At 33.6% G+C, this 24,674-nt stretch overlaps 1 protein-coding gene across 1 annotated transcript in view; it reads right to left on the reverse strand.

Annotated features, from left to right (window-relative positions):
• Positions 1-24,674, reverse strand: part of LOC144438662 (gem-associated protein 5-like) — a 183,025-nt gene that overhangs the window by 128,427 nt on the left and 29,924 nt on the right. The window contains exon 4 of the mRNA XM_078127810.1: positions 22,167-22,407. Coding sequence (XP_077983936.1) covers positions 22,167-22,407 — 241 coding nt within the window. The remainder of the gene's footprint in view (positions 1-22,166; positions 22,408-24,674) is intronic.

The raw sequence follows: 24,674 nt of genomic DNA on the forward strand, positions 1-24,674 counted from the left end.
CTGTACAGTTTTTAAAAATGTTTATCCATATGGTAGTCCATGCTAACAAGAAGTGTTCATTTGTTGAATGACTATCCAGTTGCCTATCCAACCATGTTGCTATCTTTACGATATATGCTATCATTTGGCTGTTGCTATGGGCGTGGTCATGTTGTTAGATATATTTGCATACACTTTTGAATGTTTTTGTTCACTTGTGTATGAATTCCTGATATTATTTTTGCAATAAACGTGATTATTTGGCTGTTGCTATGGGCGTGGTCTTGCTGCTAGGCACATTTGCATACATTTTTTGAATGTTTATTCAATTGTCTAATAATCCCTGTTATCTTTGTGAAATACACGACCATTTGGCTGTTGCTATGGGCGTGGTCACGGTTGCTAGGGTATTTGCATACATTTTTTGAATGTTTACTCATTTGCCTACCAGATGATGTCGTTATTTGACCAAAATATACTGCCATTTGGTTGTTGCTAAGGGTGTGGTCATGGTCGCTAGGGCCAATTTTCTCAAAATGTTTTGAAGAAAATCTGCAGAATAACACTTTCAGAAACATCTCACCAAGTTTCAGACTCGGTGACCAAGTACTTTTTGAGATATAAGTTTTTGACCAAAATTGAACATTTTTACACCTAATTTGCATATCACCCATGGAATCATTGTATGCTTAATATTTCTTCATTCATACATCCCTATATGCATTCCCATTAAATTTCAGCCCAATCTGCTCAGTAGATTTGGAATGATAGATTTTTAACCAAAAAGACACATTTTTAGCCCTAATTTCTTTGACCAAAAATCACATTTTTTGACCCAAATCACACACCTGTGATGCGATCATTTTGATTTGAACAATTTCCCAACTAGACACCCAAGGTAATGGATCCACCAAATATCATGGCAATCGGTTTAGTGGTTTTTGACTTTAAGTTGTTTACACACACACACACACACACACACAGACAGACAGACAGACAGACAGACGCCGGGCGATCCCTATAGCACTACTGAACCTCAGTTCAGTTGTGCTAAAAACATATAGATTAGCGATGAATCTGTCTGTCTGTCTGTCCCCCAGAAGGTGCTATGTTTTATGACTCGGTAAACTATAACAATGGAATAGAAAATATGAAAGACAAATTGTCAGAAATAAAAGCTGAGCATATTGATGCAAATTTTTTAATAGCTGGGGATTTTAACGCTAGATGTGGAACTTTAGCAGATTACATCCTTGATGATGATACTGAATTTGTCAATGGTATAATAGAAGATTATTTATCAGATCACTTTTGTTTACCAAGGAAGGCAAAAGATTTAGTAGTAAATAATTTTGGTACAAGCTTAATCTCTCTGTGTTGTTCCTTGGCAGTTCATTTTCTAATGGTCGAGTACTAGGAAATAAGGACGGTAATTTTTCTTGTATTGCAAACAGGGGTAAGGAGCACGGTGGATTATGTATGTGCATCTAGTAGTTTATTTGAATATATTTCTAGTCTTGAAATCCCAACAATATTAGGTTCTGATCACTTTCTGCTTGTGTTCAGTATGAAGTGTAATTACACTATAAATGATAGCCCAATCTCTGAAAACTCTGAAAATATTATTAAAGGGGTCTACAAATGGAAAGAAGATGCCAGTGGTACCTTTCAAAACTTTTTCACATTACATAGTACCCAGGATAAAATTAATGAATTACAACAACTAGTTGAAACAGATGTAAACCAGCAGTAAATGACTTGTCAGAACTTCTTCAAGAAGCAGGAAATAGACCAGGGATGTTTTTACCATACAAGGCTAAGAAAGACAGATATTGCCAACAGCAATCAAAATGGTATAATGATAATGATTGTAAAAGAATGTGAGATAAAAAATTCTACTGAGAAATTTACAGTCTCTGGCAGTGATAGAGACTATAGTGAGTATTGTAAAGTTAGAAATGAATATTCCAAAATTTGTAAGGATAAATATAAACTTTATCAAGATACACAAAAAGAAAAGCTAAAAGAGGAACAAAATATGAATGCATTGTGGAAGATTCTCAAAGGGTACAAATATTCTGGCAACCCACAAAATTCCATCGGTATTTCGGATTTGCCTCACTTTTAATGCAAATGAGGATGATGGAAATGTTTTTTGAAAATGAATTGTTTTCTACTGAGCAGATTGATTCCCACGATGAACATTCACATGATTATGAAACTAATATTTTGAATGAACCAATTACAAATGATGAAATTATGCAAAGTATTAAACATTTAAAGAATAATAAATCAGCTGGCCCAGACCAGCTGGTGGGGGAATTCTTTACCACATATAAACTGAATGTCTTCCGTAAGGGCAAAGTTTTGAGATTGTCGTTCCACAGACAATTGTTGGAATACAATTGTTGGAACATATGTAATAAGTTATTTTTTCTCATTGATTGCTATTTGCCCATTGCTGTTAATGATCTCCTGGCCAACCACAACATGTACTGTGACATTTGTTGAGAATGTAAAAAAAAATAATAAGCGCATCGTCGTACCACTTTAGACAACATATCCTGACGAGAAACTATTTTTTTCCTTTTTAGTGGCCTACAAAAATATGCCAATAATTTATTAAAACTAAAAGCAACATCAATAATATTTTTAGGACAAGTGTGCTTTGGTATCGCAAATGCATGTATTTGAAGTGTGCATTCTTGAGATATAGCCTAATTAACGAAAACCATCAATTATGTAAATTTCTCGTTAATATTCTTGGGATGTTTACAGAAACTTAATCAGTTCTTGTCACTACCCTACAGAACACATGCAATAAATTTTGTTTGAATTAAGCCAGTCGTGTTTTAGAAAATGGTGATAAAGTCGCAACACTTTAGACGACATTTCCTGACGAGAAACTATTTTTTTTCTTTTTTGTGGCCAATCAAAAATATGCCAATAACTTATTAAAACTAAAAGCTACATTAGTAATATTTTGAGGACAGGTGCGCTTTGGTATCGCAAATGTGTGTACCAAGTTATAATGAATTTGAAGTGTGCATTCTTGAGATATTGCCTAATTACCGAACATCATTAATTACGTAAATTGCTCATTAATATTCACAGGATTTTTACCAAAACCTAATAAAGTCTTGCCATTACCCTACGGAATACGTCCTCAAAATTCCGTTTGAATTGAGCAAGCCGATATGGAGAAAACGATGACACAGATCCTTTAATGTCCATGACGATAGTGTGTACAGTGTACCGAAAATATGCCAATATCTTATTTAAACTAAAAGCTACCTTAGTAATATTTTCAGGACAGGTGCACTTTGGTATCGCAAATGTGTGTACCAAGTTATAATGAATTTGAAGCATGCATTCTTGAGATATAGCCTAATTACAGAAAATCATTAATTACGTAAATTGCTCATTAATATTCACAGGATTTTTACCAAAACCTAATAAAGTCTTGCCATTACCCTACGGAATGCGTCTTCAAAATTTTGTTTGAATTGAGCAAGCCATTATGGAGAAAACGATGACACAGACAGACAGACACACACACAGACACACAGACTTCCACCCATAAATATATCTCTTCCTTACGGAAGAAAAAACCACAGGAGGAGTATTGTTGCCACTTATGAACAAAGTTTTCAATAATTTTCAGGAATTTTCCCAGAAGGGTGGGCAAAGGGGATTATTATACCAATATATAAACCAGATTTAAACTGAATGCCTCCCGTAAGGGAATCACTAATTATGCAAATAACTCATTAAAATTGAAAAAAAACTATGGTAACAGGCTTTGTTTTTGGACAAGCATGCTTTCTTCAGTTAATGTATGTGCCAAATTATACGGAATTTGAAGAGTGCATGATACTGCTTAATTACTGAATATCGTTCATTATTCAAAATACTCATTAAAAGGTAAAAGTTGTAGCAACAAACTTCATAGGACAGGTGAGTATTATTATGGTTGATATATGTATCATAGTATACGAAATTTGAAGCTTGCATTTTTAAGATACAACGTAGTTACCTAAAATCATTCATTGTGCCAATTTTTCATTAAAGCTATACGCTATAGCACCAAATTTTACAGGACGTACCTGCTTTGTTGTGCCCAATTACCAAGAATAATTAATTATGCAAATTATTCATTAACACTGAAAGATACATCAACAAGCTTTACAGGACATGTGCGATTGTTATGGTTAACATGTGTACTAAATTATATTGAAATTGAAGTATGTATTCTTATGATATAGCCTAATTACCGAAAATCATTAATTATGCAAATTATTCATTAACACTGTAAGGTACATCAACTAACTTTATAGGACATATGTGTTTTCTTATGGTTAACGTATGTACTAAATTATGTTGAATTTGAAGTACGTATTCTTAAGATATAGCCTAATTACCAAAAATAATTAATTATGCAAATTATTCATTAACGCTGTAAGATACATCAACGAATTTTATAGGACAAATGTATGTTGTTATGTTTAATGAATACACTAAATTACATTGAAATTGAAGTATGCAGTCTTAAGATATTGCGTAATTAGTTGATTTCATTAATATGCAAATTTCTCTAATTAAACATTAACAGTTCTGGCTCAAAACCTAATCAGATCTAGCTATTACCCTAAAGATTATATCTCCCAAATTTCATTACAATTGAGCCAGCCGATTTTTAGAAAATGATGACACAGACAGACAGACAGACAGACAGACAGACATTCCCCTTTTAATACCTCCCGTACCCTTACGGGGGGTAAAAATGATTCTATCATGGTAAAAAGATTACCTGTGTAAGTTACTATAAATACCTTGGAATGTTTTTTGCATGTAGGGGTTGTTGGGGAAAGGCAGTCACCACTCTCGCCCAACAAGCAAATGAAAATATGTCAATTCTACGAAAATTTAGCATGAAACTTTTCTCTAGCTTTAAACTTTAAACTTTTTAATTCTATGGTGAAACCAATTTTAATTTACGCTTCAGAAATCTGGGGTTGCAAAGAGTATTGAGAGGGTGCAGTTAAAATATTGTCGTGTCGTGTTAGAACAAATACCTCCAGTAATGCGGTGTTGGGTGAATGTAGTAGAATGCCTCTTTTTGTTGATTGTATTAAACGTTGTATCAAATATTGGTTAATTTTGATTCACATGGATAATTCAAGGCTTCCCTGTAGGGCCTATAAAATGTTATACAATTTGGATGGACAAGGTAAAATAACTTGGGCAAGTCATGTTAGCAACTTATTGCAAAGTTATGGTTTTAATTCTGCATGGATGGCTCAAGAGGTTGCCAATCAAGAATATTTTTTGTCATTATTTATGTCTAGAGTCATTGAAGTAGCACACCAGGAATGGCATACTAATATTCAAGAGGATAAAACACTTTATCACTACAGAAACTTTAAGTCACTTTTAGAACCAGAGAAATACATTACGGATTTACCAGACAAATATCTTATTTCAGCTATTTCTCGTATTAGATGTTCATGTGATAGCCAACTGGTATGTGTGAAAGGAAGACAGTTGAATATAGAAAGAAATTAGAGGATTTGTAAATTTTGCACTAAAAGTGAGGTAGATGATGAATTTCATTTTATTTTGACATGCCCCTACTCTGAGGAATTACGAACCAAATATATTTTACCCCATCTTCTAGAAAACAGAACCTATTACACTTTTATTAAACTTATGCAGGCAAAAGACAGATATGAAACCATTCGACTGGCTAAATTTATTTTCAAAAGCTTTAAGAAAAGACAAAATAATACAGAAATATAATGTTTTTTTGATTTCTATTGCTACTGATGTGTACAGTGATCTTATTTGTGAAATTTCTTTTTTTTTACCAAGTAAACTTTGAACATATGAAGCTTATGAGGCTGTGAAATATATCGAAAGGTCAATGGCCTAGTTTATGCAAATAAAACCTTAATTCAATTGAATTGAATAACCATGTGTATTACACAGTGACCACTTGTAAGATAACCAATGCATGTGTACTACACAGTAACCACTTAAAAGATGGCCATGTGTATTACACAGTGACCACTTATAAGATAACCATATGTATTACACAGTGATAACTTGTAAGATAACCATGTGTATAACACAGTGACCACTTATAAGATAACCATGTGTATAACACAGTGACCACTTATAAGATAACCATGTGCATTACACAGTAACTACTTATAAGATAACCATGTGTATTACACAGTGACCACTTATAAGATAACCATGTGTATTACACAGTGACTACTTATAAGATAACCATGTGTATTACACAGTGACTACTTATAAGATAACCATGTGCATTACACAGTGACTACTTATAAGATAACCATGTGTATTACACAGTGACTACTTATAAGATAACCATGTGTATAACACAGTGACCACTTATAAGATAACCATGTGCATTACACAGTAACTACTTATAAGATAACCATGTGTATTACACAGTGACCACTTATAAGATAACCATGTGTATTACACAGTGACTACTTATAAGATAACCATGTGTATTACAGTGACTACTTATAAGATAACCATGTGTATTACACAGTGATAACTTGTAAGATAACCATGTATATTACACAGTGACTACCTATAAGATAACCATGTGTATAACACAGTGACCACTTGTAAGATAACCATGTGTATTACACAGTGATAACTTGTAAGATAACCATGTGTATAACACAGTGACCACTTATAAGATAACCATGTGTATTACACAGTGACTACTTATAAGATAACCATGTGTATTACACAGTGACTACTTATAAGATAACCATGTGCATTACACAGTGACTACTTATAAGATAACCATGTGTATTACACAGTGACTACTTATAAGATAACCATGTGTATTACACAGTGATAACTTGTAAGATAACCATGTGTATTACACAGTGACTACTTATAAGATAACCATGTGTATTACACAGTGACCACTTGTAAGATAACCATGTGTATTACACAGTGACCACTTATAAGATAACCATGTGTATTACACAGTGACTACTTATAAGATAACCATGTGTATTACACAGTGACCACTTGTAAGATAACCATGTGTATTACACAGTAATTACTTATAAGATAACCATGTGTATTACACAGTGACCACTTGTAAGATAATCATGTGTATTACACAGTGACCACTTATAAGATAACCATGTGTATTACATAGTGACTACTTATAAGATAACCATGTGTATTACACAGTGACCACTTGTAAGATAACCATGTGTATTACACAGTAATTACTTATAAGATAACCATGTGTATTACACAGTGACCACTTGTAAGATAATCATGTGTATTACACAGTGACCACTTGTAAGATAACCATGTGTATTACACAGTGACCACTTATAAGATAACCAAGTGTATTACACAGTGACTACTTATAAGATAACCATGTGTATTACACAGTGATAACTTGTAAGATAACCATGTATATTACACAGTGACTACCTATAAGATAACCATGTGTATAACACAGTGACCACTTGTAAGATAACCAAGTGTATTACACAGTGATTACTTATAAGATAACCATGTGTATTACACAGTGACCACATGTAAGATAACCAAGTGTATTACACAGTGACCACTTATAAGATAACCAAGTGTATTACACAGTGACTACTTGTAAGATAACCATGTGTATTACACAGTGATAACTTGTAAGATAACCATGTGTATTACAGTGATTACTTATAAGATAACCATGTGTATTACACAGTGACCACTTATAAAATAACCATGTGTATTACACAGTGATAACTTGTAAGATAACCATGTATATTACACAGTGACTACCTATAAGATAACCAAGTGTATTAAACTGTGACTACTTATAAGATAACCATGTGTATTACACAGTAACTACTTATAAGATAACCATGTGTATTACACAGTGACCACTTATAAGATAACCATGTGTATTACACAGTGATAACTTGTAAGATAACCATGTGTATTACACAGTGACTACTTATAAGATAACCATGTGTATTACACAGTGACCACTTGTAAGATAACCATGTGTATTACACAGTGACCACTTATAAGATAACCATGTGTATTACACAGTGACTACTTATAAGATAACCATGTGTATTACACAGTGACCACTTGTAAGATAACCATGTGTATTACACAGTAATTACTTATATGATAACCATGTGTATTACACAGTGACCACTTGTAAGATAACCATGTGTATTACACAGTGACCACTTGTAAGATAACCATGTGTATTACACAGTGACCACTTATAAGATAACCATGTGTATTACACAGTGACTACTTATAAGATAACCATGTGTATTACACAGTGACCACTTGTAAGATAACCATGTGTATTACACAGTGACCACTTATAAGATAACCATGTGTATTACATAGCGACTACTTATAAGATAACCATGTGTATTACACAGTGACCACTTGTAAGATAACCATGTGTATTACACAGTAATTACTTATAAGATAACCATGTGTATTACACAGTGACCACTTGTAAGATAATCATGTGTATTACACAGTGACCACTTGTAAGATAACCATGTGTATTACACAGTGACCACTTATAAGATAACCAAGTGTATTACACAGTGACTACTTGTAAGATAACTATGTGCATAACACAGTGACCACTTGTAAGATGACCATGTGTATTACACAGTGACCACTTGTAAGATAACCATGTGTATTACACAGTGACTACTTATAAGATAACCAAGTGTATTACACAGTGACTACTTGTAAGATAACCATGTGTATTACACAGTGACTACTTGTAAGATAACCAAGTGTATTACACAGTGACTACTTATAAGATAACCATGTGTATTACACAGTGATAACTTGTAAGATAACCATGTATATTACACAGTGACTACCTATAAGATAACCATGTGTATAACACAGTGACCACTTGTAAGATAACCAAGTGTATTACACAGTGATTACTTATAAGATAACCATGTGTATTACACAGTGACCACATGTAAGATAACCAAGTGTATTACACAGTGACCACTTATAAGATAACCAAGTGTATTACACAGTGACTACTTGTAAGATAACCATGTGTATTACACAGTGATAACTTGTAAGATAACCATGTGTATTACAGTGATTACTTATAAGATAACCATGTGTATTACACAGTGACCACTTATAAGATAACCATGTGTATTACACAGTGATAACTTGTAAGATAACCATGTGTATTACACAGTGACTACTTTTAAGATAACCAAGTGTATTAAACTGTGACTACTTATAAGATAACCATGTGTATTACACAGTAACTACTTATAAGATAACCATGTGTATTACACAGTGACCACTTATAAGATAACCATGTGTATTACACAGTGATAACTTGTAAGATAACCATGTGTATTACACAGTGACTACTTATAAGATAACCATGTGTATTACACAGTGACCACTTGTAAGATAACCATGTGTATTACACAGTGACCACTTATAAGATAACCATGTGTATTACACAGTGACTACTTATAAGATAACCATGTGTATTACACAGTGACCACTTGTAAGATAACCATGTGTATTACACAGTAATTACTTATAAGATAACCATGTGTATTACACAGTGACCACTTGTAAGATAACCATGTGTATTACACAGTGACCACTTGTAAGATAACCATGTGTATTACACAGTGACCACTTATAAGATAACCAAGTGTATTACACAGTGACTACTTGTAAGATAACCATGTGTATAACACAGTGACCACTTGTAAGATGACCATGTGTATTACACAGTGACCACTTGTAAGATAACCATGTGTATTACACAGTGACCACTTATAAGATAACCAAGTGTATTACACAGTGACTACTTGTAAGATAACCATGTGTATTACACAGTGACTACTTGTAAGATAACCAAGTGTATTACACAGTGACTACTTATAAGATAACCATGTGTATTACACAGTGATAACTTGTAAGATAACCATGTATATTACACAGTGACTACTTATAAGATAACCATGTGTATAACACAGTGACCACTTGTAAGATAACCAAGTGTATTACACAGTGATTACTTATAAGATAACCATGTGTATTACACAGTGACCACATGTAAGATAACCAAGTGTATTACACAGTGACCACTTATAAGATAACCAAGTGTATTACACAGTGACTACTTGTAAGATAACCATGTGTATTACACAGTGATAACTTGTAAGATAACCATGTGTATTACACAGTGATTACTTATAAGATAACCATGTGTATTACACAGTGACCACTTATAAGATAACCATGTGTATTACACAGTGATAACTTGTAAGATAACCATGTGTATTACACAGTGACTACTTATAAGATAACCAAGTGTATTAAACTGTGACTACTTATGAGATAACCATGTGTATTACACAGTAACTACTTATAAGATAACCATGTGTATTACACAGTGACCACTTATAAGATAACCATGTGTATTACACAGTGACTACTTATAAGATAACCATGTGTATTACACAGTGACCACTTATAAGATCACCATGTGTATTACACAATGACCACTTATAAGATAACCATGTGTATTACAGTGACTACTTATAAGATAACCATGTGTATTACACAGTGACCACTTATAAGATAACCATGTGTATTACACAGTGACTACTTATAAGATAACCATGTGTATTACACAGTGACTACTTATAAGATAACCATGTGTATTACACAGTGACTACTTATAAGATAACCATTTGTATTACACAGTGACTACTTATAAGATAACCATGTGTATTACACAGTGACTACTTATAAGATAACCATGTGTATTACACAGTGATTACTTATAAGATAACCATGTGTATTACACAGTGACCACTTATAAGATAACCATGTGTATTACACAGTGACTACTTATAAGATAACCATGTGTATTACACAGTGACAACTTATAAGATAACCATGTGTATTACACAGTGACCACTTATAAGATAACCATGTGTATTACACAGTGACAACTTATAAGATAACCATGTGTATTACACAGTGACCACTTATAAGATAACCATGTGTATAACACAGTGACCACTTATAAGATAACCATGTGTATTACACAGTGACTACTTATAAGATAACCATGTGTATTACACAGTGACCACTTATAAGATAACCATGTGTATTACACAGTGATAACTTGTAAGATAACCATGTGTATTACACAGTGACTACTTATAAGATAACCATGTGTATTACACAGTGACCACTTGTAAGATAACCATGTGTATTACACAGTGACCACTTATAAGATAACCATGTGTATTACACAGTGACTACTTATAAGATAACCATGTGTATTACACAGTGACCACTTGTAAGATAACCATGTGTATTACACAGTAATTACTTATAAGATAACCATGTGTATTACACAGTGACCACTTGTAAGATAACCATGTGTATTACACAGTGACCACTTGTAAGATAACCATGTGTATTACACAGTGACCACTTATAAGATAACCATGTGTATTACACAGTGACTACTTATAAGATAACCATGTGTATTACACAGTGACCACTTGTAAGATAACCATGTGTATTACACAGTGACCACTTATAAGATAACCATGTGTATTACATAGTGACTACTTATAAGATAACCATGTGTATTACACAGTGACCACTTGTAAGATAACCATGTGTATTACACAGTAATTACTTATAAGATAACCATGTGTATTACACAGTGACCACTTGTAAGATAATCATGTGTATTACACAGTGACCACTTGTAAGATAACCATGTGTATTACACAGTGACCACTTATAAGATAACCAAGTGTATTACACAGTGACTACTTGTAAGATAACTATGTGCATAACACAGTGACCACTTGTAAGATGACCATGTGTATTACACAGTGACCACTTGTAAGATAACCATGTGTATTACACAGTGACCACTTATAAGATAACCAAGTGTATTACACAGTGACTACTTGTAAGATAACCATGTGTATTACACAGTGACTACTTGTAAGATAACCAAGTGTATTACACAGTGACTACTTATAAGATAACCATGTGTATTACACAGTGATAACTTGTATAAGATAACCATGTATATTACACAGTGACTACCTATAAGATAACCATGTGTATAACACAGTGACCACTTGTAAGATAACCAAGTGTATTACACAGTGATTACTTATAAGATAACCATGTGTATTACACAGTGACCACATGTAAGATAACCAAGTGTATTACACAGTGACCACTTATAAGATAACCAAGTGTATTACACAGTGACTACTTGTAAGATAACCATGTGTATTACACAGTGATAACTTGTAAGATAACCATGTGTATTACAGTGATTACTTATAAGATAACCATGTGTATTACACAGTGACCACTTATAAGATAACCATGTGTATTACACAGTGATAACTTGTAAGATAACCATGTGTATTACACAGTGACTACTTATAAGATAACCATGTGTATTACACAGTGACCACTTGTAAGATAACCATGTGTATTACACAGTGACCACTTATAAGATAACCATGTGTATTACACAGTGACTACTTATAAGATAACCATGTGTATTACACAGTGACCACTTGTAAGATAACCATGTGTATTACACAGTAATTACTTATAAGATAACCATGTGTATTACACAGTGACCACTTGTAAGATAACCATGTGTATTACACAGTGACCACTTGTAAGATAACCATGTGTATTACACAGTGACCACTTATAAGATAACCAAGTGTATTACACAGTGACTACTTGTAAGATAACCATGTGTATAACACAGTGACCACTTGTAAGATGACCATGTGTATTACACAGTGACCACTTGTAAGATAACCATGTGTATTACACAGTGACCACTTATAAGATAACCAAGTGTATTACACAGTGACTACTTGTAAGATAACCATGTGTATTACACAGTGACTACTTGTAAGATAACCAAGTGTATTACACAGTGACTACTTATAAGATAACCATGTGTATTACACAGTGATAACTTGTAAGATAACCATGTATATTACACAGTGACTACTTATAAGATAACCATGTGTATGACACAGTGACCACTTGTAAGATAACCAAGTGTATTACACAGTGATTACTTATAAGATAACCATGTCTATTACACAGTGACCACATGTAAGATAACCAAGTGTATTACACAGTGACCACTTATAAGATAACCAAGTGTATTACACAGTGACTACTTGTAAGATAACCATGTGTATTACACAGTGATAACTTGTAAGATAACCATGTGTATTACACAGTGATTACTTATAAGATAACCATGTGTATTACACAGTGACCACTTATAAGATAACCATGTGTATTACACAGTGATAACTTGTAAGATAACCATGTGTATTACACAGTGACTACTTATAAGATAACCAAGTGTATTACACAGTGACAACTTATAAGATAACCATGTGTATTACACAGTGACCACTTATAAGATAACCATGTGTATAACACAGTGACCACTTATAAGATAACCATGTGTATTACACAGTGACTACTTATAAGATAACCATGTGTATTACACAGTGACCACTTATAAGATAACCATGTGTATTACACAGTGATAACTTGTAAGATAACCATGTGTATTACACAGTGACTACTTATAAGATAACCATGTGTATTACACAGTGACCACTTGTAAGATAACCATGTGTATTACACAGTGACCACTTATAAGATAACCATGTGTATTACACAGTGACTACTTATAAGATAACCATGTGTATTACACAGTGACCACTTGTAAGATAACCATGTGTATTACACAGTAATTACTTATAAGATAACCATGTGTATTACACAGTGACCACTTGTAAGATAACCATGTGTATTACACAGTGACCACTTGTAAGATAACCATGTGTATTACACAGTGACCACTTATAAGATAACCATGTGTATTACACAGTGACTACTTATAAGATAACCATGTGTATTACACAGTGACCACTTGTAAGATAACCATGTGTATTACACAGTGACCACTTATAAGATAACCATGTGTATTACATAGTGACTACTTATAAGATAACCATGTGTATTACACAGTGACCACTTGTAAGATAACCATGTGTATTACACAGTAATTACTTATAAGATAACCATGTGTATTACACAGTGACCACTTGTAAGATAATCATGTGTATTACACAGTGACCACTTGTAAGATAACCATGTGTATTACACAGTGACCACTTATAAGATAACCAAGTGTATTACACAGTGACTACTTGTAAGATAACTATGTGCATAACACAGTGACCACTTGTAAGATGACCATGTGTATTACACAGTGACCACTTGTAAGATAACCATGTGTATTACACAGTGACCACTTATAAGATAACCAAGTGTATTACACAGTGACTACTTGTAAGATAACCATGTGTATTACACAGTGACTACTTGTAAGATAACCAAGTGTATTACACAGTGACTACTTATAAGATAACCATGTGTATTACACAGTGATAACTTGTATAAGATAACCATGTATATTACACAGTGACTACCTATAAGATAACCATGTGTATAACACAGTGACCACTTGTAAGATAACCAAGTGTATTACACAGTGATTACTTATAAGATAACCATGTGTATTACACAGTGACCACATGTAAGATAACCAAGTGTATTACACAGTGACCACTTATAAGATAACCAAGTGTATTACACAGTGACTACTTGTAAGATAACCATGTGTATTACACAGTGATAACTTGTAAGATAACCATGTGTATTACAGTGATTACTTATAAGATAACCATGTGTATTACACAGTGACCACTTATAAGATAACCATGTGTATTACACAGTGATAACTTGTAAGATAACCATGTGTATTACACAGTGACTACTTATAAGATAACCATGTGTATTACACAGTGACCACTTGTAAGATAACCATGTGTATTACACAGTGACCACTTATAAGATAACCATGTGTATTACACAGTGACTACTTATAAGATAACCATGTGTATTACACAGTGACCACTTGTAAGATAACCATGTGTATTACACAGTAATTACTTATAAGATAACCATGTGTATTACACAGTGACCACTTGTAAGATAACCATGTGTATTACACAGTGACCACTTGTAAGATAACCATGTGTATTACACAGTGACCACTTATAAGATAACCAAGTGTATTACACAGTGACTACTTGTAAGATAACCATGTGTATAACACAGTGACCACTTGTAAGATGACCATGTGTATTACACAGTGACCACTTGTAAGATAACCATGTGTATTACACAGTGACCACTTATAAGATAACCAAGTGTATTACACAGTGACTACTTGTAAGATAACCATGTGTATTACACAGTGACTACTTGTAAGATAACCAAGTGTATTACACAGTGACTACTTATAAGATAACCATGTGTATTACACAGTGATAACTTGTAAGATAACCATGTATATTACACAGTGACTACTTATAAGATAACCATGTGTATGACACAGTGACCACTTGTAAGATAACCAAGTGTATTACACAGTGATTACTTATAAGATAACCATGTCTATTACACAGTGACCACATGTAAGATAACCAAGTGTATTACACAGTGACCACTTATAAGATAACCAAGTGTATTACACAGTGACTACTTGTAAGATAACCATGTGTATTACACAGTGATAACTTGTAAGATAACCATGTGTATTACACAGTGATTACTTATAAGATAACCATGTGTATTACACAGTGACCACTTATAAGATAACCATGTGTATTACACAGTGATAACTTGTAAGATAACCATGTGTATTACACAGTGACTACTTATAAGATAACCAAGTGTATTAAACTGTGACTACTTATAAGATAACCATGTGTATTACACAGTAACTACTTATAAGATAACCATGTGTATTACACAGTGACCACTTATAAGATAACCATGTGTATTACACAGTGACTACTTATAAGATAACCATGTGTATTACACAGTGACCACTTATAAGATCACCATGTGTATTACACAATGACCACTTATAAGATAACCATGTGTATTACAGTGACTACTTATAAGATAACCATGTGTATTACACAGTGACCACTTATAAGATAACCATGTGTATTACACAGTGACTACTTATAAGATAACCATGTGTATTACACAGTGACTACTTATAAGATAACCATGTGTATTACACAGTGACTACTTATAAGATAACCATGTGTATTACACAGTGACTACTTATAAGATAACCATGTGTATTACACAGTGACTACTTATAAGATAACCATGTGTATTACACAGTGATTACTTATAAGATAACCATGTGTATTACACAGTGACCACTTATAAGATAACCATGTGTATTACACAGTGACTACTTATAAGATAACCATGTGTATTACACAGTGACAACTTATAAGATAACCATGTGTATTACACAGTGACCACTTATAAGATAACCATGTGTATTACACAGTGACAACTTATAAGATAACCATGTGTATTACACAGTGACCACTTATAAGATAACCATGTGTATAACACAGTGACCACTTATAAGATAACCATGTGTATTACACAGTGACTACTTATAAGATAACCATGTGTATTACACAGTGACCACTTATAAGATAACCATGTGTATTACACAGTGACCACTTTTAATATAAGATAACCATGTGTATTACACAGTGACCACTTATAAGATAACCAAGTGTATTACACAGTGACCACTTGTAAGATAACCATGTGTATTACACAGTGACCACTTGTAAGATAACCATGTGTATTACACAGTGACCACTTGTAAGATAACCATGTGTATTACACAGTGACTATTTATAAGATAACCATGTGTATTACACAGTGACCACTTGTAAGATTACCATGTTTATTACACAGTGACCACTTATAAGATAACCAAATGTATTACAGTGACCACTTATAAGATAACCATGTGTATTACACAGTGACCACTTATAAGATAACCATGTGTATTACACAGTGATTACTTATAAGATAACCATGTGTATTACACAGTGACTACTTGTAAGATAACCATGTGTATTACACAGTGACTACTTGTAAGATAACCAAGTGTATTAAACAGTGACTACTTGTAAGATAACCAATAATTTATTACACAGTGACTACTTGTAAGATAACCAAGTGTATTACACAGTGACCACTTGTAAGATAACCATGTGTATTACACAGTGACTACTTGTAAGATAACCATGTGTATTACACAGTGACTACTTGTAAGATAATCATGTGTATTACAGTGACTACTTGTAAGATAACCATGTGTATTACACAGTGACAACTTATAAGATAACCAAGTGTATTACACAGTGACTACTTAATAAGATAACCAATGCATGTGTATTACACAGTGATTACTTAATAAGATAACCAAGTGTATTACACAGTGAACACTTGTAAGATAACCATGTGTATTACACAGTGACAACTTATAAGATAACCATGTGTATTATACAGTGACTATTTAATAAGATAACCATGTGTATTACACAGTGATTACTTATAAGATAACCATGTGTATTACAGTGACCACCTGTAAGATAACCATGTGTATTACACAGTGACCACTTATAAGATAACCATGTGTATTACACAGTGACAACTTATAAGATAACCATGTGTATTACACAGTGACTACTTAATAAGATAACCAAGTGTATTACACAGTGAACACTTGTAAGATAACCATGTGTATTACACAGTGACAACTTATAAGATAACCATGTGTATTATACAGTGACTACTTAATAAGATAACCATGTGTATTACACAGTGATTACTTATAAGATAACCATGTGTATTACAGTGACTACCTGTAAGATAACCATGTGTATTACACAGTGACCACTTATAAGATAACCATGTGTATTACACAGTGACCACTTATAAGATAACCATGTGTATTACACAGTGACCACTTGTAAGATAACCATGTGTATTACACAGTGACCACTTATACGATAACCATGTGTATTACACAGTGACCACTTATAAGATAACCATATGTATTACACAGTGACTACTTATAAGATAACCATGTGTATTACACAGTGACTACTTGTAAAATAACCATGTGTACATGTATTACACAGTGACCACTTATAAGATAACCAAGTGTATTACACAGTGATTACTTATAAGATAACCAAGTGTATTACACAGTGACCACTTATAAGATAACCATGTGTTACACAGTGACCACTTATAAGATAACCATGTGTATTACACAGTGATCACCTGTAAGATAACCATGTTTATTACACAGTGACTACTTATAAGATAACCATGTGTATTACACAGTGACTACTTATAAGATAACCATGTGTATTACACAGTGATCACTTATAAGATAACCAAGTGTATTACACAGTGATCACTTATAAGATAACCAAGTGTATTACACAGTGACCACTTGTAAGATAACCATGTGTATTACACAGTGACCACTTGTAAGATAACCATGTGTTACACAGTGACCACTTATAAGATAACCATGTGTATTACAGTGACCACTTATAAGATAACCATGTGTATTACACAGTGACTACTTGTAAGATAACCATGTGTATTACACAGTGACCACTTATAAGATAACCATGTGTATTACACAGTGACCACTTATAAGATAACCATGTGTATTACACAGTGACTACTTGTAAGATAACCATGTGTATTACACAGTGACAACTTATAAGATAACCATGTGTATTACACAGTGACCACTTATAAGATAACCATGTGTATTACACAGTGACAACTTATAAGATAACCATGTGTATTACACAGTGACCACTTATAAGATAACCATGTGTATAACACAGTGACCACTTATAAGATAACCATGTGTATTACACAGTGACTACTTATAAGATAACCATGTGTATTACACAGTGACCACTTATAAGATAACCATGTGTATTACACAGTGACCACTTTTAATATAAGATAACCATGTGTATTACACAGTGACCACTTATAAGATAACCAAGTGTATTACACAGTGACCACTTGTAAGATAACCATGTGTATTACACAGTGACCACTTGTAAGATAACCATGTGTATTACACAGTGACCACTTGTAAGATAACCATGTGTATTACACAGTGACTATTTATAAGATAACCATGTGTATTACACAGTGACCACTTGTAAGATTACCATGTTTATTACACAGTGACCACTTATAAGATAACCAAATGTATTACAGTGACCACTTATAAGATAACCATGTGTATTACACAGTGACCACTTATAAGATAACCATGTGTATTACACAGTGATTACTTATAAGATAACCATGTGTATTACACAGTGACTACTTGTAAGATAACCATGTGTATTACACAGTGACTACTTGTAAGATAACCAAGTGTATTACACAGTGACTACTTGTAAGATAACCAATAATTTATTACACAGTGACTACTTGTAAGATAATCATGTGTATTACAGTGACTACTTGTAAGATAACCATGTGTATTACACAGTGACAACTTATAAGATAACCAAGTGTATTACACAGTGACTACTTAATAAGATAACCAATGCATGTGTATTACACAGTGATTACTTAATAAGATAACCAAGTGTATTACACAGTGAACACTTGTAAGATAACCATGTGTATTACACAGTGACAACTTATAAGATAACCATGTGTATTATACAGTGACTACTTAATAAGATAACCATGTGTATTACACAGTGATTACTTATAAGATAACCATGTGTATTACAGTGACCACCTGTAAGATAACCATGTGTATTACACAGTGACCACTTATAAGATAACCATGTGTATTACACAGTGACAACTTATAAGATAACCATGTGTATTACACAGTGACTACTTAATAAGATAACCAAGTGTATTACACAGTGAACACTTGTAAGATAACCATGTGTATTACACAGTGACAACTTATAAGATAACCATGTGTATTATACAGTGACTACTTAATAAGATAACCATGTGTATTACACAGTGATTACTTATAAGATAACCATGTGTATTACAGTGACTACCTGTAAGATAACCATGTGTATTACACAGTGACCACTTATAAGATAACCATGTGTATTACACAGTGACCACTTATAAGATAACCATGTGTATTACACAGTGACCACTTGTAAGATAACCATGTGTATTACACAGTGACCACTTATACGATAACCATGTGTATTACACAGTGACCACTTATAAGATAACCATATGTATTACACAGTGACTACTTATAAGATAACCATGTGTATTACACAGTGACTACTTGTAAAATAACCATGTGTACATGTATTACACAGTGACCACTTATAAGATAACCAAGTGTATTACACAGTGATTACTTATAAGATAACCAAGTGTATTACACAGTGACCACTTATAAGATAACCATGTGTTACACAGTGACCACTTATAAGATAACCATGTGTATTACACAGTGATCACCTGTAAGATAACCATGTTTATTACACAGTGACTACTTATAAGATAACCATGTGTATTACACAGTGACTACTTATAAGATAACCATGTGTATTACACAGTGATCACTTATAAGATAACCAAGTGTATTACACAGTGACCACTTGTAAGATAACCATGTGTATTACACAGTGACCACTTGTAAGATAACCATGTGTTACACAGTGACCACTTATAAGATAACCATGTGTATTACAGTGACCACTTATAAGATAACCATGTGTATTACACAGTGACTACTTGTAAGATAACCATGTGTATTACACAGTGACCACTTATAAGATAACCATGTGTATTACACAGTGACCACTTATAAGATAACCATGTGTATTACACAGTGACTACTTGTAAGATAACCAAGTGTATTACACAGTGACTACTTATAAGATAACCATGTGTATTACACAGTGACCACTTATAAGATAACCATGTGTTACACAGTGACCACTTATAAGATAACCATGTGTATTACAGTGACCACTTATAAGATAACCATGTATATTACACAGTGACTACTTGTAAGATAACCAAGTGTATTACACAGTGACTACTTATAAGATAACCATGTGTATTACACAGTGACTACTTATAAGATAACCATGTGTATTACACAGTGACCACTTATAAGATAACCATGTGTATTACACAGTGACTACTTGTAAGATAACCATGTGTATTACACAGTGACTACTTGTAAGATAACCACGTGTATTACACAGTGACTACTTATAAGATAACCATATGTATTACACAGTGACTACTTGTAAGATAACCAAGTGTATTACACAGTGACCACTTGTAAGATAACCATGTGTATTACACAGTGACTACTTATAAGATAACCATGTGTATTACACAGTGACAACTTATAAGATAACCATGTGTATTACACAGTGACTACTTGTAAGATAACCATATGTATTACACAGTGACTACTTATAAGATAACCATATGTATTACACAGTGATTACTTATAAGATAACCATGTGTATTACACAGTGACTACTTGTAAGATAACCATGTTTATTACACAGTGACCACTTATAAGATAACCATGTGTATTACACAGTGACCACTTATAATATGTGGAGTCATGATGGGTGAATGGTTAGCGTGACTGGCTTGGAATCTACAGGTTGCAGGTTCGAGCCCTGTTGCTGCCTGCTGTTTGTTTCTGAGTGGCTAAAGTCCTTGGGCAAGATTTGAACCACGACTGTGCTTCAGTCAACCCAGCTGTATAATTGGGGACCTCGTAGGATGTAGGTTGCAATGTGAAGGCTTTAATCCTATGCGCTTAAATGGCTGCAATGGATTGTATGCTCCCCGGGGAGTTGAGGAAGACTAAAGGACCGTTGTGCCGTTCTGATCCGAGCCAGGGGTAATAATTGTAAAGCGCTTTGAGCACGGTGTGGGAAAGCGCTATATAAGAACCGAACATTATTATACACATGTACATGTATAACAGCCACTTGTGAAGAGGACCAATTTATACAAATGTATAAAAAGAATGATTTAATCAAAATATCACATGTACATGTACATACCCATGTGAGCTTGACAAGATCTCCCTTGGTCTGTTCTTAGGCCAGTACAGGGCAACCCACACTCTGGTTTTACTAGTTTCTTCTCCTTTGCCTTTAAAGCTACTAAACTTGCCTGGTAACTTTAATGTCAACATAGCCTTTCCCTTGGACATACTCCATAGCCTGACAGTCCTATCTCTACTGCCAGACACCAACAAGCTTCCCTCTGATGATTGTGATGTTGGTGACTCATCTAAAAAGTCTGGTGAAATGAAAAGCATAATATTAAAACAAACTACAATTCTCAAGGTACATTGTAGACTTAAATGGTAATGCATGTACATGTACCGGGATTAGCTGGTTTTGTAATAAATATAAAGTCATGCTGTCGTTTGTCTGTATAAAAAATTATAAGATAACTTTATTTAACTTTATTTTCTCTCATACAAGATGTAGTCCAAGCAAACTTACACTTCTGAAATTAGTAGCCCATGTAATGCCATATTTTTGAACTGAAAAAAAAGGACTCATTGATATGTACAAATGTACATTTGTATGTTACTAAAATACATGTACTTTCATGTGTTACACTTGGTAGATATTTGTGTTGTACATTTATCTTATGAAAGTAATCTAAAAGAATCATGATGATGTCCTTAGTGTTTGACACAATGGAATGCATAGCATTGATTTTGTAAGTCATTTCAAGGTCAAAGTCTCATCAAAAAGCTCATCAGTGATAATGTGAATACATTTGAATGGTACACTCACTGTCGTAGTTTTCGGACAGACTCTGTTTTCAGACAGATATTGACTCATCCCGCGATCCTTGCTGCTTTCTTCGGAACTGCACATTGTCATGCTCAATAATTCGTACAAAAGATCAGGTGATACTAAAGCTTTGATTCAACTTTGATTCTTGTGGTGTCGGATTCGAGAGCACTAATATTGGTGATCACAAAGTTACTGTATGTAACAACACTGCCGTAGTTGAAAGTATTTACGATACAGCAAAGTATGCGAAAAGGTTACAAAATCACTTGAACATCATTTTGCTCTTATTCAAATCTACAAATATCCCATTAATAGTTTTCTCCCAGTGCTTAGTTCAAACTAGATGACATTTTCCATGAAATCTGGGTGTCTTTTAAACGAAAATATGGGACATATCTTGAGCAAAGAAGTGTCTCTGATATTGGAGTGTTCACATTAGCCCACCCAAGACTGCCAAGCCATGTCATGAACTGTGATCGAATCCCAGGGTGGAATTCGGTAGTAGGACAGTGTTCATGATAATTGTAGGGTTATAAATTCGGGGACTACATCATCACCAAAGTTAATTCTGACTTTAAACCCTGTTGGAAAAGACCCTAAGGAAACAGTCTAAGCAGCAATGATGGGTGTTACTCTTTTGTAGTGTTTATCCAATAGTAAACGTCGAATAACACGACCTTGTCCGAAAACTGCGACAGTGAGTGTATCCATAACATGTATCAACAGGCAAAATGTGCTTTTCTATCACACATACATGTACATGTATATAGCCGCCATTTTGCTATATAAAAATGTAGGTCTAGGTCATGAAATTAAGTGACTTGCATATGCTTCATATGTAAATAGTCAAACCCAAGTCATGATAAAATACTATGACGATAACCCAAATTGGGCTATTTGACCTTGAAGAAGACTTTTAAGGTTAAAGTCAAGAGCAGTGCCCATTGGGGCTTACACATATTGTATAATATGATAAAAGCGTTGAAAGGGAATCTACTTCCAAAACGTGCATTGTGGTTTGCATATCCTATTGTATTGTGGTTTGCATATCCTATTGTTGTCTTTATCTACTTCCAAAACGTGTATTGTGGTTTGCATATCCTATTGTATTGTGGTTTGCATATCCTATTGTATTGTGGTTTGCATATCCTATTGTATTGTGGTTTGCATATCCTATTGTATTGTGGTTTGCATATCCTATTGTATTGTAGTTTCCATATCCTATTGTATTGTGGTTTGCATATCCTATTGTATTGTGGTTTGCATATCCTATTGTATTGTGGTTTGCATATCCTATTGTTGTCTTAATCTGCTTCCAAAACGTGTATTGTGGTTTGCATATCCTATTGTTGTCTTAATCTACTTCCAAAACGTGTACTGTGGTTTGCATATCCTATTGTATTGTGGTTTGCATATCCTATTGTATTGTGGTTTGCATATCCTATTGTATTGTGGTTTGCATATCCTATTGTTGTCTTAATCTACTTCCAAAACGTGTATTGTGGTTTGCATATCCTATTGTATTGTGGTTTGCATATCCTATTGTATTGTGGTTTGCATATCCTATTGTATTGTGGTTTGCATATCCTATTGTTGTCTTAATCTACTTCCAAAACGTGTATTGTGGTTTGCATATCCTATTGTTGTCTTAATCTACTTCCAAAACGTGTACTGTGGTTTGCATATCCTATTGTTGTCTTAATCTACTTCCAAAATGTGTATTGTGGTTTGCATATCCTATTGTATTGTGGTTTG

The sequence above is a fragment of the Glandiceps talaboti genome, chromosome 8, assembly GCF_964340395.1.
Source record: "Glandiceps talaboti chromosome 8, keGlaTala1.1, whole genome shotgun sequence".
NCBI classification, from domain to species: domain Eukaryota; kingdom Metazoa; phylum Hemichordata; class Enteropneusta; family Spengelidae; genus Glandiceps; species Glandiceps talaboti.